The 18,010-nt window shown below is 43.8% G+C and overlaps 1 protein-coding gene across 1 annotated transcript in view; it reads right to left on the bottom strand.

Annotated features, from left to right (window-relative positions):
* Positions 1-4,195: 4,195 nt before the first annotated feature.
* Positions 4,196-18,010, bottom strand: part of ripk4 (receptor-interacting serine-threonine kinase 4) — a 92,615-nt gene continuing 78,800 nt past the window's right edge. Inside the window, exons 2-9 of the mRNA XM_084028334.1 lie at positions 13,408-13,660; positions 11,071-11,362; positions 9,785-9,933; positions 9,358-9,407; positions 7,142-7,300; positions 6,896-7,011; positions 6,029-6,248; positions 4,196-5,925 (exon numbers count right to left, since the gene is read on the bottom strand). Coding sequence (XP_083884460.1) covers positions 4,682-5,925; positions 6,029-6,248; positions 6,896-7,011; positions 7,142-7,300; positions 9,358-9,407; positions 9,785-9,933; positions 11,071-11,362; positions 13,408-13,589 — 2,412 coding nt within the window. The 5' untranslated portion in view covers positions 13,590-13,660 and the 3' untranslated portion in view covers positions 4,196-4,681. The remainder of the gene's footprint in view (positions 5,926-6,028; positions 6,249-6,895; positions 7,012-7,141; positions 7,301-9,357; positions 9,408-9,784; positions 9,934-11,070; positions 11,363-13,407; positions 13,661-18,010) is intronic.

Genomic DNA, 18,010 nt, shown 5'->3' on the forward strand with positions numbered 1-18,010 from the left:
AACAGATGTTGTTTCGTTGCTTCTGCGTTTGTTTTCAGATCATCTGTGACTGAAATCGAAAGCAAAGGGTGTGGAAACAAGGAATCAAAGCTTTTCTCTTAATTCCCTTTAGACTACAGTCATTAACTTTTCCTCTTGTCTTGCATCACTTCAGCGTGTTCTGGTTCATGAGGGTTTTGTTGCTGCGGTGTGACTCAGCCAAACCGAAAAGTCCCTCTCATCATACATCAGTCATAGAAATGAGAAAGCAGACGCCATGTCTGACAGGAAGGAGGACACTCTCACCTGTCCAGTTTACTGGCCGCACAACAATTAAGAGCAAACTGTGATTACCTGAACTCTCTTAGCCGAACTATAATACAGCAGCAGAGACCAGCTGCCTATTGTGACAATCTGTAAAAGTTTGACATCTGATCTCATATAGATATGTAATATGATTCATCTAAAGTTGTGTGTGACTTGAATATCAGTCTCAAGGTCAATGAGTTAATTTAATTAAAAACAAAAAACAAAAGCAGTAATATAAATCATTCAGTGCAATAATATAGCACCAAACAACCGATGTCTATGTAAAGATATTTACCTGAGGATGACGTCACTTTCCCTCCGTGTGTGTTGTTATCTGAGCTTCTCTGTGCTTAGTTTACATAGCCAGCCTCGCCTGCTTTTAGTGCATATTCGTACATGTGCATATTCACCATTAGCTGGCCCCCCCGGCTCTGCACTGTTCTCATATGGCTTTAACAGTGTCCTCATCCTGCGGTTCCCCCTCAGGAAAACCCTGTTTGCTCTGTCAGCATGTTTGCCATAGTTTGTACTGTTAGTGCTATTAGCACCGTTAGCTAGGAGCTGTTAGTTCGGCAGTTACCTCGTTGAGAGCTGTTGATATATAAAAATCCATTTCACTTGATTATTTTAATTGGACTCTGGAGTCCAATTAAGTTTTTTTCTTTGAGTGAGAGTAGCTATACTTGCGTCTGTGGCTCATACCGGGATCCAGTCCCAGGTGAACCCACAGCAGGACAACGGTGGCGTGCTGCTGGAGGGTGAATACATTCAGACAGACGGTATGCAAACAATGTGCTTTTGAAACATTAAAGCAACAATACGAAAAACAAATATTAGTTTAAATTAACCTCCGGATCAGCTTTTACATCACCATGTTCCCATAAATTATACCAACTTTTGTGGCCACTAAAGGTCAGGCAGAAGACTGACTAACCCGAGGAATACAGCTGAGCTAGCAGACCTGACAGACATGTTGGACAGCAGGTTACGTCACATCCTGTTGAAGAGAAAGCACCCGTTGGGCTGCTCCCCAACATAATGGAGACCGGCCCCCAGACTGGTTTCCTTCACACCGGGACCCCGGACTGGTTTCCATCATATTAGTCAGGCCCTCTGACTAATATGATGGAAGGGACATTTTCAGCCATCACTCAGGGTGTGATGAACAGGCTGAACTCTGACCTGAACACTAAGACAAGGAAATGACTCATGTATGCATGGTTCAACTTTATAGATACATCATAAAGACTGATAAAATATTAAGGCTTGATTATGCTTCCGCGTAGTGATAACGCAACGGCAACGCAACGGCCACGCAGTTGCTTGGAGACCGTGATGGTTCTGCGTTGGGTTTACGTGTCGAAATGCAATTCAATGCCACACCGGTAAAGGGCGCTATGGTTTTTGTAAAGACTGACCGACCGACCGAGACTCTTGGCGTATATCATCGTAAGCTTCGTTATAGCGTATTTGTTTACTTTCCGGCTTTAAACGTCCACAATTTTTCAGAACTTGGTGTTTTATTTATTTGTGCAAAAGCGAGAAGGTGCAAACAATAAAACGAGGTGAAAACAATAAAAGTAGCCTTTTAAAAGTTTAAATGGCGGTGTTTATGAGTGGAAACCGGATAGCGGTCTCCAGCGGATGTAGTTAGCGGACCAATCACAGCCAAAGCCGCTGCGTTGGCGTTGCGTCGCCTCGACGCGCGTCGAGGATTTTTGGGAAGCACACGTCAGGCCCTTGCGTTGACGCAAGGGGGGTCCGCAAGGACGCAAGGGGTCCGCAAGCCCCCTTGCGTTGTGTCGACGCGGAAGCATAATCCAGCCTTTAGTCTTTAGAAATGATTGCACTACTGTAGTTTTTTTCTTTCTATTTTTTTAGTCTAAATGATTTGTTTAATCATTTACAGTCTTAACATTTTCAAATTTCAACATTTAAAACATGGAATAAACCAATGATGTTGTTTGGCCTATTTTAGGGGGGCTGGATCTACCCTAAATTGTTCCCCATTGTTTTTTATTTTATTTTAGTGTTTATTTTTAGAATTATCTCTAATGAAATGGTATACATAGAGTTTTATGATTATAGCATCATAGTCTGTAGAAAGTATACTTTAGAAAGAAATATTTCTCTGTGACCTTTAAAATCAGTCTTGATATACTACTGTATACTTTATGACAGGAAGATTACTGAGCAAAATCACACCCTGATTGAACCAATCTAAAGTACAGTAATTGGTGTAATTAAATGACATTTTTTAGACCTGCAGCTTATCTAATGGAGAGAGGAATTAGATACGGTATCACTTTAAGACACATTTACATAATCAGGTTCTAAGCACGCAGCGTTAATGTGTCTAAAAGTTAACATGACAGTAACTTATCAACAGAAGAGAATGGAAGAAGACTATGTCTGTTGCTTTTAACTTGTTAGCTGGACTTCTTCACTGGTTGTTGTGTCGTTCTACTACAGTACTTAAAAACTTAAATCAAACTAACAAAACTATACATTTGATGCTGTTTATTGCCCAGAATGAAAAATAAAACACAATACTGTAAGTTACTGTATGACACAAACCTAAACGACCGGTCTGTTAAACATAACAGCAGTCTTGAGAGGAGATAGGAGCTGAGATTAGGTAACAACACGACCATTGTCTTCCTCGTGGCTGGAGAGATCACCTGGCAACCAACAGGAAAGAGCGCTGTGTACCTGAAACACATTTCACCGGGTGTTTCTCTCTGAGAACACCAGCTATAAAAACAGGACTATTACAAGCGCCACCCACCCTCGCTCAGTTCCTCAGATTATGAAAAGCCGAGCCCTTGAGGCGTCAGAGATGTTGGTTTTAGTGAGTGATGAAAAGCTGAAGAGGTCTAAAGAATTAGCCAACAGGCTGGAAGATTGCAGGTAGAACATCAGCGCCCCTTCTCGCTCATCTATCATCTTAGAGCCTGTGATCCCCCTCGGGGGCAGTTCCCATGGTCTGTGCCAACCTGAGCATGCTCTGTGGGGTCTGGAGCAGAGACATAATAATAATACTACTACAGGTAAGGCGGCAGATGCAAACACGCCAGCACCAAGGCACACACATGCTTCTTCAACAAGCCTGCAGAGACATGAGGCGTTGAAAAACAAATACTGCTTGCTGCTTTGGAGAGCCAACATTTAAATCATTATTAGAAAAACAGAACGTGAGGCAAGGAGTACTCGGTGTTACTTTTTAAATGCCTAGATTCGGTCAACAGGTTCACTCCCATCTTCTGTGACTACATTTGATTGAACTAAAACCTGACTTAGAATTAACATGCTTTCAATGATGATGAAATGAAGATTGCAAAACCATATTTTTTTCAACTACACATCTTACATTTTATGAACATATATGACAGGCCTCGAGAAAACAAAATCCTTTATGCAAGCCTTAAATACTGTGTACACTCTATGTGGTTCTATTTGACTACATCTGTGTTTATGTATCATTACGTTTGCATTTTAATGGTCTTTTATTCTGGGTTCCTTCAGCTTTTTAAGTAAAATTCAAGCACTTTCAAGCACCTAAACCAAAAGCTTTTATCATCACATCTAAACTGTTACTGTAGATGCAATTAGGAAAAATAAAGTTTAGTTGGGTATAAAGGAATACCCAAAGCCATCAAGGTATATTGCAGCTTTGTTTATTACTTTGGTGGTATGTTTTGATCATGATTATTTAAGATTTGCTAATTTCCAGATTTAGGGAATCAACAGAGGACTTATCTGGTTATGAATGATGAGTAAACAGAGGAAAAGCTCTTTCATTTATCATGTTATAAAGTAAAGAAACTGACACAGGTTAACATTCGTCTCAAAAGCAGAACGATTTCTTGTGTTTTAAATGTGAAAAAAGGGACGAGGTGAAACAAAATAAAAGGTTTTAAATGGTTTAATGTATGATGCAGTACTGATATGTAACAGGTTCAGAACACTGAAGGTCAAAGTTGTTTTCATTGGCTCTGATGATCTACAGGGTTTCCCTAATACGGCTTGTGAGCAAAGTGCTCTCTTAAATATGACAGGCAGGCGTACCAGCTGCAGTGCGGTACAGTGAAACAAAGGTCACCGCTTTCCTCATCAGAATGCTGATGCTGGTGCTTGTTAAGTAAAAAAAAATGTGCTTGTTAGGTAAAAAAAAGTAAACACTAATTTTGAACACAACAGAGTATTTATACTTTCTATTCACAGTGTACATATTTACATTTAAGCTTTTCTGACCATAAGGAAATACCTACAGTGTTGAAAGGGCTTTGAAGTCCAACAACGACCTCTCTCTCCCAACTCTGAGGCACCAGTGGATATAAAAAAAGGACAGTGAAGACGGTTCTGTGCACGCTCGGCAGTGTCTTTGCTCTGGTTAGCAGGGTGCTGAGGCACACTGTGAGCTGGTGGATTGTGGGACGTCTTTGTGCTCCGTCAACTTGAGAATGACGACTTTCCTCTGGAGCTGCTTGGCCTCCGGGGGCGCGTGCTGTTCAGCTACTTGTTGCGCTGAGCTCTCGGTTACTAAGTCCTGGCACTCCTGCGGCAGCAGCATAGTGATGATGTTTGAGTGTCCGCCCTGCAGTGCCAGGTGCAATGGGCTGAGCCCCTGCTCGTCTGACAGAGCGCCACCATCTGGACAGTGGAGGAGCAGCTCTTTCAGGACTTCACAGTGTCCGTTCTCTGCCGCCAGATGGCACGCGGTGCGGAGGGCCTGGTTGGACCTGCCGGGGTCTGCCCCCTCTTCAATCAACATCTTGACTGTGGCCAGGTGGCCGCGCTGGGAGGCCAGGTGGAGAGGGGTGAGTCCGTGGGCGTTCTGGGCGTGAATGTCCGCCTGGTGTTTGATCAAGAGGCGAGAGGTGCTGGTGTGACCCGTCTCTGCCGCCACGTGCAGGGGTGCGTTCAAGCAAGCGGACGTCATGTGAACATCCGCTCCTAGTTCAATCAGGATCCGTGCCACTCGGTACTGCCCCCTCTGGGAAGCCAGATGAAGCGGCGTTCGGCCGTCCGTCGTCTGCCCGTCCACGTCGGCGCCTGCCTGCTTGATCAGCAGCTTGACGATGCCCAGATGCCCTTGCCAGGCAGCAACGTGGAGCGCCGTCCAGTTGTCCTTACCTTTGACCCGGACATCAGCGCCACGGCTTAGCAGCACCCGAATGACGTTTTCCTGGCCGTGCTGGCATGCGATGTAAGCTGGCGTGCGTCCCTGGCCATCGGCCTCGTTGATGGCCGCTCCCCGGTCCAGCAGCAGGCGTGTGATAGCCTCGTCCCCGTTCTGGGCCGCCCAGTGCAAAGCCGTGTACTGGTCCTCGTCCTTGGCGTTGATGTTGGTGCAGCGCCGGCCGAGCAGAAGCTCTGCCAGGGGCTTCAGGTGCCTCTCTGTGGCCAGGTGCAGCGGTGTGGAGCCACGGGCATTGGCAAGGTTGGGATTGGCGTTGTTCAGGAGGAGGAACTTGACAGCCTCGTCATTGGCCAATGTGATGGCGTGGTGGAGCAGACTGCCCCCACCGTCGAGGAGAAGATCGACATCCTGAGGCTGGAGGATCTTCATCAGCTTGGCGGTGTCTTTAGTCCTGATGGCCTCACACAGCTTCCGCCTCTGGACTTCAGCAGAATCTGGGCGTTAAGGAGGAAACGTATGGGTATGAGGCAAAACTCCAGTTAATCGTGATCATATTGTACTTTTAGGTCTACGTGAGTAATGGTTGTCAGCTCCTACCACATGTGTTTTCTTTCTCAAAAGACATCGTGATAGAGTCTTGGGAGGAGAAGGCTGAGTCCGCTGAGGAGATGCCAGACAGCCTCTTGCAGCTATCCTCCTTCACTCGATCAAAGCTCCTCGAGATCCCAGAATCCACCTGGCTCAACAGCTCCGACAGGCTGTAATCTTTTTCCGGCAACATGGCTGACTTTGGACGCACCGGCTTGTTGTCTTTAACCTGTAGAGCAAATAGCCAGATAAGCATATTTAGACAAGCTGGTGTTAGACACAGCACCATTACAGTTCTACTCAAGTAAGTAGCCGCTGCTCGGATAACAAAGACATTATGATTATGTGCTGAACTTCGGTTTGATCCAGTCAAAATCACTTGAACACCTACAGAAGTTCAAAATCTTCTGCCCCCAAAGACAGAATAAACTTTCAGCCATCAGGATGTCTGCTTCTAGTCACGTACCACAACATCCAATCCATCAGCGTATGTGCCAAACAATCCCATCAGTCAACATTCCTTGTGAGTGACGCAGCTGTTTTTCCATGTCAAACAGTGACACAAACATATGAATTAAAAAGTCATAATCATGTCTGGAGCTATTTAGCGATAAGCTTCCTGGTGTCTGGGTGTGTAGTTAAACATTAACGGAACATTAAACAGTCCGTTTAAAAGCTTTAACGAGGAATGAGAGACAAGTAAAGGAACAAAATATAAAAGTTGATCATCTATGTGGTTGTTTATCATTTGAAATGGAGGCACACATGATCTGCTAGGTTCAAAAATCTTCCACTGAACAAAAACACACAACGTCTTCCAGAGAAGCCAACGTTACCCCGGAGGCAATGATTTAGTCTAGAGCCGTCATGTCATACCTGCTCACTAGTGAGTGCGTTGGGAGACGAGGGCTCCGGCTCTGATGTTGATAAAGTTGGCGTCTTGGGCTCCTCTTGAGGTTTAGAGCAGAGCTCTTCAGCTTCAGATGTGATTTCTGTAAGGACAAGAGCTCTAGGTCATGTTTCAGTAATAATACAAAAACTCCAGTGAACAGCATGTGTTATCCTCAGGAAGAGGAACACGTGATTCATACTGATTTACATGATAGAAGAAAGTTGATTTACCCTGGAAGCTGGGTCTGGCATCAGGGTTTGTAGTCCAGCAGCGCTGCATGAGGCTCAGGAACCCGGCACAGGCTGAAGGCCGGCAGCGTGGCACCACAGCCAGGTCTGGACGAACCCCCTTCACCACCTTCACCATGATCTGAAGGATGTTATTCTCACCTATGGGGGGAAAAAATCAACCCGATATTTCAGTTCTATCACTAATAAATACGGTTTTATACAAAAAAACACACTTTCTGCCTGAGGACAAAACACAAAATACTTTTAGTCGTAATGTAAGATAATAAATAAAATGAAGTGTTTAGCTTCATCCCCATCTCCCCATGTGCTCAGATAAGAGAGTGTGCTGTTGTTTCCCATGGGAGCAAAAGCAAAAAAAGCAAAAAGCTCTCAAGAGTTCCTGGTCTGGCCTCTTTCTATCGGACCATGGGATCAGCCAAGTCAATGATTCAGAACAAACAGGTCGAGGCTTTAATCACAGCTGCTCTGCCTCCTTTTGTCGCCACAATACCCTTCACAGGTGGAGGAGGAAGATGGGAAGGGTTGGTAAACCAGGCCATTTCTGGATTATGATTACTGTCTGGATAAATACAGGCGGTGCCAACCTGGAAACCCTCATCGACACACTGGCCTTCAAAAGGAGACAAATTCCTTGAAGTGATCTGCTACCTGATACGCCTGGGAGCAAATACACTCCACTTACCACAGGGTAAACACACACACACACACACACACACACACACACACACACACACACACACACACACACACACACACACACAGTATACACACAGTATACACACACACACATAAACAGTATACTCACATACAGTACACACACACACACACACACACACACACACACACACACACACACACACACACACACACACACACACACACACACACACACACACACACACACACACACACACACACACACACACACACACACACACACACACACACCTTGCCAGGTGTACCCTGAAGTTACATTATTTCTTTCTTAACTGGGGATTATGAAAGCCCAGCCCAGCCAGGAAAATACTAAAAATAAACGAAAAGTTAGGAGGGATGAATAAAGATTTATGATGGGTCAAATTTATGAGAAAGCAAGTCAAACATTTAAAACATTTGACTTGCTAAGTAGAAAATATAATACCTAATTCTAACTTGAGTGGGCAGGGGGTGAAGGTTTTTTTTCAAATTCATATTTTTCATATTAATATATAATGATAGAGTAATGCAGAATAAATCACTTTAGGCAATAAGGCAAATAAATTGATGCTTAGAATTACAATGGAAAAACAAATGTTTGTTTCTCTGTGGATGGCGATGTCTGTTTGTCAGTAAAAACTGAAATATCTCAACAACTATTGGATGGAATGCCATGATATCATTTAATTCATGTTCCCAGGGAGATTAATCTAAATGAATTGATCAAGCTCTAGCACCACCACGAGGTTAATATGTAAGGTGATCTGTACCTGCAGTACCTGTACAACTACACCATAGTCATTGTGTGCATGTTAGCATGCCGATGTTAGCATTTAGCTTATAGGGGACATGAAGAACTCACTTGATCAGTGCTTCTGCAGATACATTTGGGAAACCAACCATCAAATTGTGAAGAAAACAACCCGTCAGTTTTTTGTTGACTGTCTAGATCAGAGAACACGTGATTGAAAAAGCCATTTAGCTTTGGCTCCCCTTCCTACGTCACATGCAGGCTCATTAGATTAAACCAAGACTGACTGACTTCATCTGGAGGAGGGCTTAAAGAGACAGGCGCTAAAACGGAGCGTTTCAGTCGGAGGGTGAATACAGGTACATTTAGAGAGACAGTATGAGAAGAAGAATGTGTTTTTAGAGCATGTTAACATGTTCTAGTAGAAACCCAAAGTACAAATGTGAGTCTGAAAAGGAGCCTGAAATTGTCCCTTTAAAGCAGCGCAGCAGTTAGCATGGCTGTACATGCAAAACAGGAACGTATGATAATATGGTCAACTCATTTAAAGTCACAAAATGATTGTGTATAGCCCAGACCTACTGTAATTATCATGTGTCAATCTCTAATTTACCATAACTATTTGTATTTTAAGCATTTCTGACTTTTTATCAAATTCTTGGCAAAGTCTTAAATGAAATAAAGTTTCCCATCAATCTTGAATGAAATCTTTGTTGGTTTCATGCATTAATCGTACTGCAAGTCTCACCTTGGTAGGGTTTCTTCTGGGTGAGAATCCCCCAGATGACGATGGAGAAACTGGAATAGAGGAAAAATGGAATTAAGAGATGTGAGTACAAATACAATTTAAAAAAATCAAACATACTGCAGAGTAACTGAGATGATTCCCATTTCAAACTGAACTAACCATTTAATCATCACTGACCCCACTCTTGCTGTATAAAACACTGCTGTCAGATTGTCAAAAAATTCAGTTGCAGTGTCGTTATAGATATGTTTATCCCTTTTAACTGAAACTTTGTTGAATCTCTTTAAGACATTTGTATAAACATGTCATTTACTGGCAAATCCATCTCCTTCATGTGATTCATTAGGGAGTCAGACTTGAAAGCCAAAAGGCAGACAGACGTTAAAAAGCTACATTTACACACAAACTGCTGAAAATAAAATCCAACCTGTATACGTCATGCTTGGTGTCCGACACTCTGTCCTTCTCAATGATGCTCTCCGGCGGCAGGTAGGCAATGGTGCCGCAGAAGCCGTCCCTGCTGATGTCATCAGCCCGTGACAGGCCGTTCCACCGGGCCAGGCCAAAATCAGATATCTGAGACGGGGAGAGATCAGATAAGAGCCTCAAACAGAGCAACATGGCCGCCTTTTCTCATGAAGCAGCGCGACACTGATGACTAACTGCCCGCTGAGTGTGACAGGCTGCTAAGCCTCTATTATGTGCACTCAGTGGTATGATGAGGGCAACGCAGCCGTGTCCCAGCCTGTAGGAGAGGAGAGGCCCTTCACGTTCGTGTTGAAGGGCGCACACCCACGCTCTTTCACGCACACACATTCACAGAGGGAGCTTTAATAGGAGCTGAATTCGTCATGTCAGGACAGGCCCGGGTGAGCTGTTTACATCCACATATTAAACTCCAGAAATGACGGTTCCCACCCATCGCTCGCAGTACAGTTGAGCTGTTTGCAGGTGAGACAGCGGCTGAGAGACACCTGTCTGCCCAGAGCGTGTGCAGGGCCGTCATTTTAAAATGGATGAAAAGGGAAACGCAAAGCACCTCATGGCTGAAATTCCTTCCAAAAATCTGTGAATGACTTTCAGCTTTGGAGAAAAAGATGGACGTGATTTGATTTCATGTCGAATCTGTTTTACAGCAGCAAAAACATTCAGTAATTACACTTCATAGTAACGTAATATAAGATGTGAATTAGAGGATTTCTCATGTTTACCTTTACATTTTTACATCTTAACTCAATGTTGTCATTACAACTAAATGACGACGCAAAGGGGTTTGACTATAAATGATTTTATTGTGGATCGCGATTAAAAAAAAAACCAATCACAATAAGTTGATCATGGTGAATTTGCATAATTGGCATAATTGTAAATATCATCATGAGTGAGTTGAAAAAGTTCATTATTATAGTAGCGATGTGAAAAATAAAGCCTGATTTAAAATATACGGGATACAAAAATAGCTATATTTTTTATTTATTTATCCTTTTTTTTTAAATGTAGGGAGATCTGAATTCATGTTATTTAAAATGATTTGATTGTTTTTCAGTAAAAACGGCGTCATTATCTGTGACACATAAAAATGATATATATATATATGTATATATTATATATATATACACACACTTTACAAAATAGAACGTGTTGAATATGATCCTCACATTTTCTGTCACCAGAAATGCCTCTGAGGCTGCCGCTCTGTGCTAAAGTCTCTACCTTGATGTGATAGTGGGCATCCAGCAGGATGTTGGCGGGCTTCAGGTCCAGGTGGAGCAGCGGTGGGTTCATGCAGTGCAGGAAGTTCATTCCCACCGCCGTCTCGTGGATGATGCGGAAGCGGAGCTCCCAGGGCAGAGGCTCGGTGGCCAGCAGGGTCTCCAGGGAGCCAGTCTCCATGTACTCCATGACCAGGCCCTGGGGGTCGTCGCAGATCCCGTACACAGGCAGGATGTATCGGAACTTGGCCGCCTCCATCTTCTTAGCCTCCTCCAGCAGCTCTGAACGCTCCCTGTGATTTATCAAAATGACACATTTATGTTTCATTCTACAGCTCAGCGACTCTTCTGCTGGAGTGACTAAACAACGTAAACGGAGTGCAAACAAAGTGCAGCTGACATGGGATGAAACATTGTTTTCAAGTCATTAGCTCACAGGTATTCACCAGATCCAACTTCTTATCAAACATTAACATGATAAATAACATTCGGCATAACTTTTGTCCAAACCCAAATTCCAGCATGTAGATGAGCTCCCAGCTATGGAAACACCAGCATTTACCTCAGAGGCTGTGACCTCTGCAGACATCCAGCATTCATTCACCACTGTTCAGGCCAAGTATGTGGATTGTGCACTTGACTGTCCAGAGGCTATTTTCAAGGCCTTGAGGACATTCCAGCCCGGCCTGGAATGCATCAGGAGAGCCCAGGAGGCTTAAACGCAGCTCTTGTTCTCTGTTGCTCAACCTTTGCACAGCCCTCTTTATCAGTCCGCTGGCCCTGCTAACATACCTCAAACACAACTGTGCAGGTCATTCATGACCTCATCTCTGCACAGCGGAGCCTGCTTTGAAAAGCCAAACTCTTAATGAGGATTGATGGGAGAGAGATAAAACACTAACGGTTGTAGGAATGTGCCTCAGAATTGCGATTTCCCACCATTAATACAATTAAATAAGACGCACAGAAGAGACTCCTAAGACTCCCATGAGTCCATTGTGTGCAAAGTGTATCAGGTTACTAAAAGAGTCGTGTTCTCTCAGGAGGGATCTGGCTATAATTGTCCTTTATAGTCAGTACAAGTGGAGGAGGCGCAAGCCCCCAAATCCAGCCAGGCAGGAATAATCAAACATGACATGGGAGGATGGGGCAACCACTTGTTTGCTTCAATCCGTCATCTAATCCAAAGTGCTCCTCCACGGCTCCTCAGAACCAAACAATGTCTCCGTTTAGACAGAGAGGCCCGGTAAGACCGGTTTTACGGCTCCTTTTATTGTCTGCGCCACACAGCGGCAGCCAGACAAAGCTGGCTCCGAGTCCCTGTTGCCGGATGCTATGCGTGGGTCAGCGAAGGCTGCAATCAAGTGTTTGCATGGTTTATGTACTTTGCAGGTGTGATGATAAGATCTTTGCTTCGGGTTCAGCGGATGCTTAAAGTCGCACATCAGGTTCTGGGAGGAGTGAAGCAGGGTTATGGTGAGGTAATATTTATGTGTGTCTGACAAACCCAGTGTGTGCACACACACACACACACACACACACACACACACACACACACACACACACACACACACACACACACACACACACACACACACACACACACACACACACACACACACACAAATAATAATAATAAACCGTATAAAAAACAAATTTTCCTTCCTGAGAGATCCATGCAGAGCAAAAAACGAGAGTCATGTTGATGCAAACTGTTACAGAATACAACAGAGGGGGAAACGACCACCTTGCTTCCTTTATTGAAATACACATGTATTAAAAGCAGCCACTCCCTGAGGCCGAGAGAGAAGTGTTGATTGGGAATCAGCGGGGAAGCTTTCAGGTTTGTGTTTGAATAAGTAAACAGCCCTGTCCCCGAGCAATGTAGGCTCACTTTTTTTTGCCAGGGGGAAGAATCAACATGTCAGTGGGCCATGCAGCACGACTTATCAGTCTGAATATGTAAAACGTGGCCTCTTGTTTGCTGCTGCGGCACCTTTAGTGCTCCGTGTGCCCAGACTGGCAGTGGGTGAGTCACACATTCCTTGACGTTCACCTTTCAAGGACTACAAGACTCTGAATGACTTCTCAACCAACAGTCATAAGCGGAGCCGCTGTCCGGCTACTGTTTGGTCAGACACTGGTCCTCCAGTCGACACTCAGCTGGGTGGAGACAGATCTGTACATGTGGTGCACAGGAGGACCAAACACAGAAGGAAACACGAATCTGAGCTAGCTTCTTCTTTTGTACTTCTTCATATCATTTTACATTTACATCACTTTACAGGATCACGGGACAAAGATCTCTCTAGCTAAGATCCATGTGGCTGGAACTTACTTGTCATCCATATGAAGGCAGGGAGGGCACTTGATAGCCAGCCATGTTTTCCACTGTATGTGCCGAACTTTGTAAACTTGTCCAAATCCACCTGAGCCTATTTTCTCCCAGCTGCCAAACTCAGAGGACTCAAACGTCCTCAACAGCCCCATATTCCCATGTGGAGAATCTGGTACGTCCATATCCGTGTTGAGAAACCCACCAGCAGGGTAAACTCCTTCTTTTTTTATCCGTCTCCAAGGCACAATCTGGGCAAGTGAACAGACACACTGAACTGCCTGCTTGTGAGCTCTTCCTTGTTTTTCCCCTTGTCAAGCTCGGTGTGGCCCCTCCCTCTTTTCAGGTGAAATCAGAGGGGCTGGGCCTGCATGGAGCCGTGACACCACTTCCTGGTTTTGAAACCGATTGGAAGAGGTGGAAAGATTTCCTGCTCAGGAAACAACACAGACCACAAGGCAACACGCGGCCACTGTGTCCTGAGACGGTTGTTTTCAGATGCCTTACAGTCCCAAGCTCTCTCATGTTTCTGCCATGAAAAGGAGAATATCATCTTTGTATCCAAACCCCAGGAATGTGTCATTTCATAAACACACCTTTGTCCCACTGTAGACCATTAAGCCCCGGAGGTAAGAAGAGGGAATGTCCTAACAATAGGTGGGTTATGTGATATTGGGGAGATGGTTTGGGAATGTGTGGACTCATCGTCTCAGCAGAGGGGGATCATAACGTTCTTTCACGGCCGAGGAGTGTCACCACAGGAAACTTGCCACTGACATTACACTTGTAGTTCAGGGTCATAAAGAGGAGAGCAGCCATGTTGCTTCGTCCTCTGGTGGCTGACTGTAAATGATTGATTTGTTCACTTATCATAAAACAAGTACTGGAGGTTCAACCAGCCTTATCTCAGGCTGCTCTGTTTTATAAGCTGACGTCTAAGTAATGAAGCCAGTTCAAAGAATATATCATTCACACAATAATAATAATTATAATACCAGTTAGAGACTAACTCATAAAACTTCTAGAGATCATCTCTTTTGGGCTCAACAGATCAGAAACGTTAACCTTAGGGACCGTACAAAAATGACTGGGTTGCAGCCACAGATGAGTAAATGGATCAGAAAGTTGCAATATTTTACCAGCCATCGTCAGGTTCTACTTCATAAAATGTGGCTTTGATCAGATGGTATATATGAGATCAGACACATCAAATCATCTCATTTTATTTACGTGGCTCAGGACCGTGATCACATGAAACATACAATAATAAGAAAACAATGGCATACAGTTAAAAAAATGACACTTAAAGGAAGGGCAGTCTTCAAACAGGCACCGAGTTTATAGTTTAATTTATGGCTTACTGGATGTATAAAAACATGTATATAAAAAGAGATATTAGAGATATATATTACTCTGACAAAAAACATTCTCTATGAATCATTATGCTTTTAACGAAATATGATATCAAACCTCATAGTCTGGCTGGATGTCTTGGAGAATAAATGTCATGTTTCTGATCTAACAATTTGAGCTTTATGTATTTATAATAATAATGGTTATTATTATAAATATCACAGGGGAAAGATGAATAATACTAGAATCCCTCCGACTCGATCTCCCCCCTAATCATTGTCATACAGGCCCTTACGGATCTCTTTTAATTATAGGTTATGTGATGACCCCTTTATTTCTAGTTTCTCAGCCTTCATTTTGTTTTACCTGCACGTCAACATATTCTGAAAACAAATGGTTCATTCTGAGTCACTTAACGTTCTGTGGCATCAGCTATTCTTACCCTGCGTGTAAATCAAGATTATATACAATTGAATGCATGTTAATGATTAATTCTGTACTGTTTGCTTTCTGGTGATCAGCGGCTGAAAATCCTGCCTCTCTATTTACCTCTAATATGCCAGCATAACAAGTGATGATATCAGCTGCTCCACCTGAGGGAACTGGAAGGACGAGGCACAAAGACGAAGTGTAAATATGTCATCAGGGAGGCTGTTGGGACAATAAGCAGATCTTACTGCTCCGTGAGGAACAAGGTTTCATTTCAGGCTGCTGGCTCTCGTCACTGCAGCACCGATCAATGTTTGTCCCCCAAGGCTGCCGCTGCATTAACATGAACAGCAGCTACAAGGTGAAGGCTGCTGCTCGTTGAACGAGAGCCCCCTGGTGTAACGTGAACACACGGGCGGTGTCACGCCTCTTGATCATTAACATGAGAGAGGAGCCAGACCGTAATCTCTAAACTGTATTCTTATCTCATCTGTGTGGTTCACACAACCTAAATGAAGGTTCAATCAAAGAAAACAAAAAAACCTAAACTCCCTGTTGTTGGTTCAGGAGGAGGGATACACCTAAACCCAGATACATTTACATGTGGAGAAACCTGTTCAGCCTGGTGTTTTTGATATTCATGGTGCATGTGACCAGAATCAATATGAAACCAGTGCAGTTGATAAGAAACGCTTCTTTGACGTGTAAATGAAGGGCTCTGGGCCTTCAGGCCCTTTATGGCCGGGATGGTGGGGAGGACCGGGTCATGTCCTAAATTCAATAATACTCGGTGAGCAACGAGGAAGTCAGCAGAGAGAGAATCTGGAACCATGATGTCTGGCATTTCTGACGGAAGAAACCACTGAAAGGATCACTTTCAAACAATTAGTCCATTGATGAATTATTTCAGGTTACAGCTTCAATATTTAAACATTCTGAACTAGTTTTACTATTTTATTTGATTTTTTTACTGCCGATAGTTGTAACATTTCAATTAGTTACAATCAACATAATTATAACTTTTATTTAACCAAAGGATTTGATTCCCTCATTAAACTCATTATATGAATTTTACAAACAGGGTTATATTGAGTTGAGTTATATTCTAATATAACCTATTGAAACCGGCTCCAGATGTTTTTATTATGATGCCCGTGTGCATCGCGGCCCCTCAGTAAACACCGTGCAGAGGAGGAGATGAGGAGAATAAAGGAGCCTTACAGAGGCTTTAAAGGGACCTTACAGGGGCTTTAATGGCCCCGAGCAGAAGAGATCCACGTTAAATCCACTTAGCCTGCAAATAAACAGGTCATTAACAGACCCTTTGTGCGTGCTCAGACAATCAAACCACTGATAGGCTAGGAAGAAGAAGCATTCGTCAAGCAGTATGTCTCGTCTTATCAAGAGGAAATGGAAAACTTGGCAGTGACTCTAAACAAAACTGAAGTTTGCTGTGATCAAACACCCTCTTGACCTCGTCTTCCATCTTCCAAAGGTCGCTGAGTCACTGGATAGCAGGGAGACGAGAAGCAACACGCCAGGAGTGCACCACTGTGGTTAACGGAGCAGTAATCAAGTCTGTCTTTGGTTTTCAGCCATGACACAAATAGTCACTGAACATTACAGAATTGTTTGCTCACTCTGATCACTCGTTGCTTCCCCTTTAGAGGTTTTTGTGTTAGTAGAAGTGATCTCTTCATCCAAAGTCTGGGTGGGAGGTTTGATCTCATCTTATTGTTCTCTTAGTGTGTTATGAAGCCCACAGTGTAAACCTTTGTAATGGCATCATGATACATGAATACACCTTTATGGCATGGGGACACCGGTGGTAGAAATCTGTAATTAAATCCTTTGCAATATAAATATAGGATTAAGTTTTGAAATCCATTTTATTTTGATGATATAATATGTTTGGATGGGGATTTGTTTGCTATATTAAGTGTATTCATCTCCGCTGGGGTAAAAACTGTAGCGAGGATTACAGAACAGATGATTTCAACTGATGAACCCACCTTCAGTTTGGCGTTATACAATGTGTTAGTGTAGAAAACTATATCTACAGTAGGTCTGGTGTCAATGAGGAAATGGATCTACAGGAATGTTGTTGTCTGCTGCAGCATACAGTATACTACCAATGACAAACCATTAAAACCATGTTTGGTAAGAACATCTGTATTCTGCTCTGCTGACTGTGCTGAAACGAGGCACACTCCTGCCTCTCGTCTTTGACCGCTGCTACATAGGGAAGATCAGCTTTTGACAGAAAATGTGTTTTATCATACAATGCATGAGAGGAAATGATAGCCAGATTAGCACAAGAATGATTTTAAGTTTGAAGCCGTATCTGTTGCTATAAACTTCATAGCTTTGGGGTGCTATTGTAACGTACAGTATGTTATATATAGACTGGTAGAGTGATAAATATATAGAGTCCCTGCAGAGACGTCACACTTCTGGGGTCCGGGGCGATCTGGTGGGGCTGGCAGAGCAAAGCAGTCCGGTACCTCTCATCCAGCATGCTCAGTGTCAGCACCTTACCGGAGTGGACCCCGGCGACAGGACCCGAACCCTCGATGAGCACAGAGATCCTGGTCTGGTCTAGACTCACTTTCACCATGGTCACTGCCATGAACGTGCTCGGACTCAGAGCAGCGTCCTAGATGAGACAGCTCTCCTCCTCCGTGTCGCGCGATGCCGCCGGCAGCATCTTCATCGAATGAGACTGTAATGCTGCTTCTTCCCTTGTCGGTTGGACGATCATCTTCCTCTCAACATCTGTGCACTCAGTGGAAGAGAGAAACACGTTTCACATCCAAACCGAACC

Source organism: Eutrigla gurnardus (assembly GCF_963514095.1).
Source record: "Eutrigla gurnardus genome assembly, chromosome: 15".
NCBI lineage: Eukaryota > Metazoa > Chordata > Actinopteri > Perciformes > Triglidae > Eutrigla > Eutrigla gurnardus.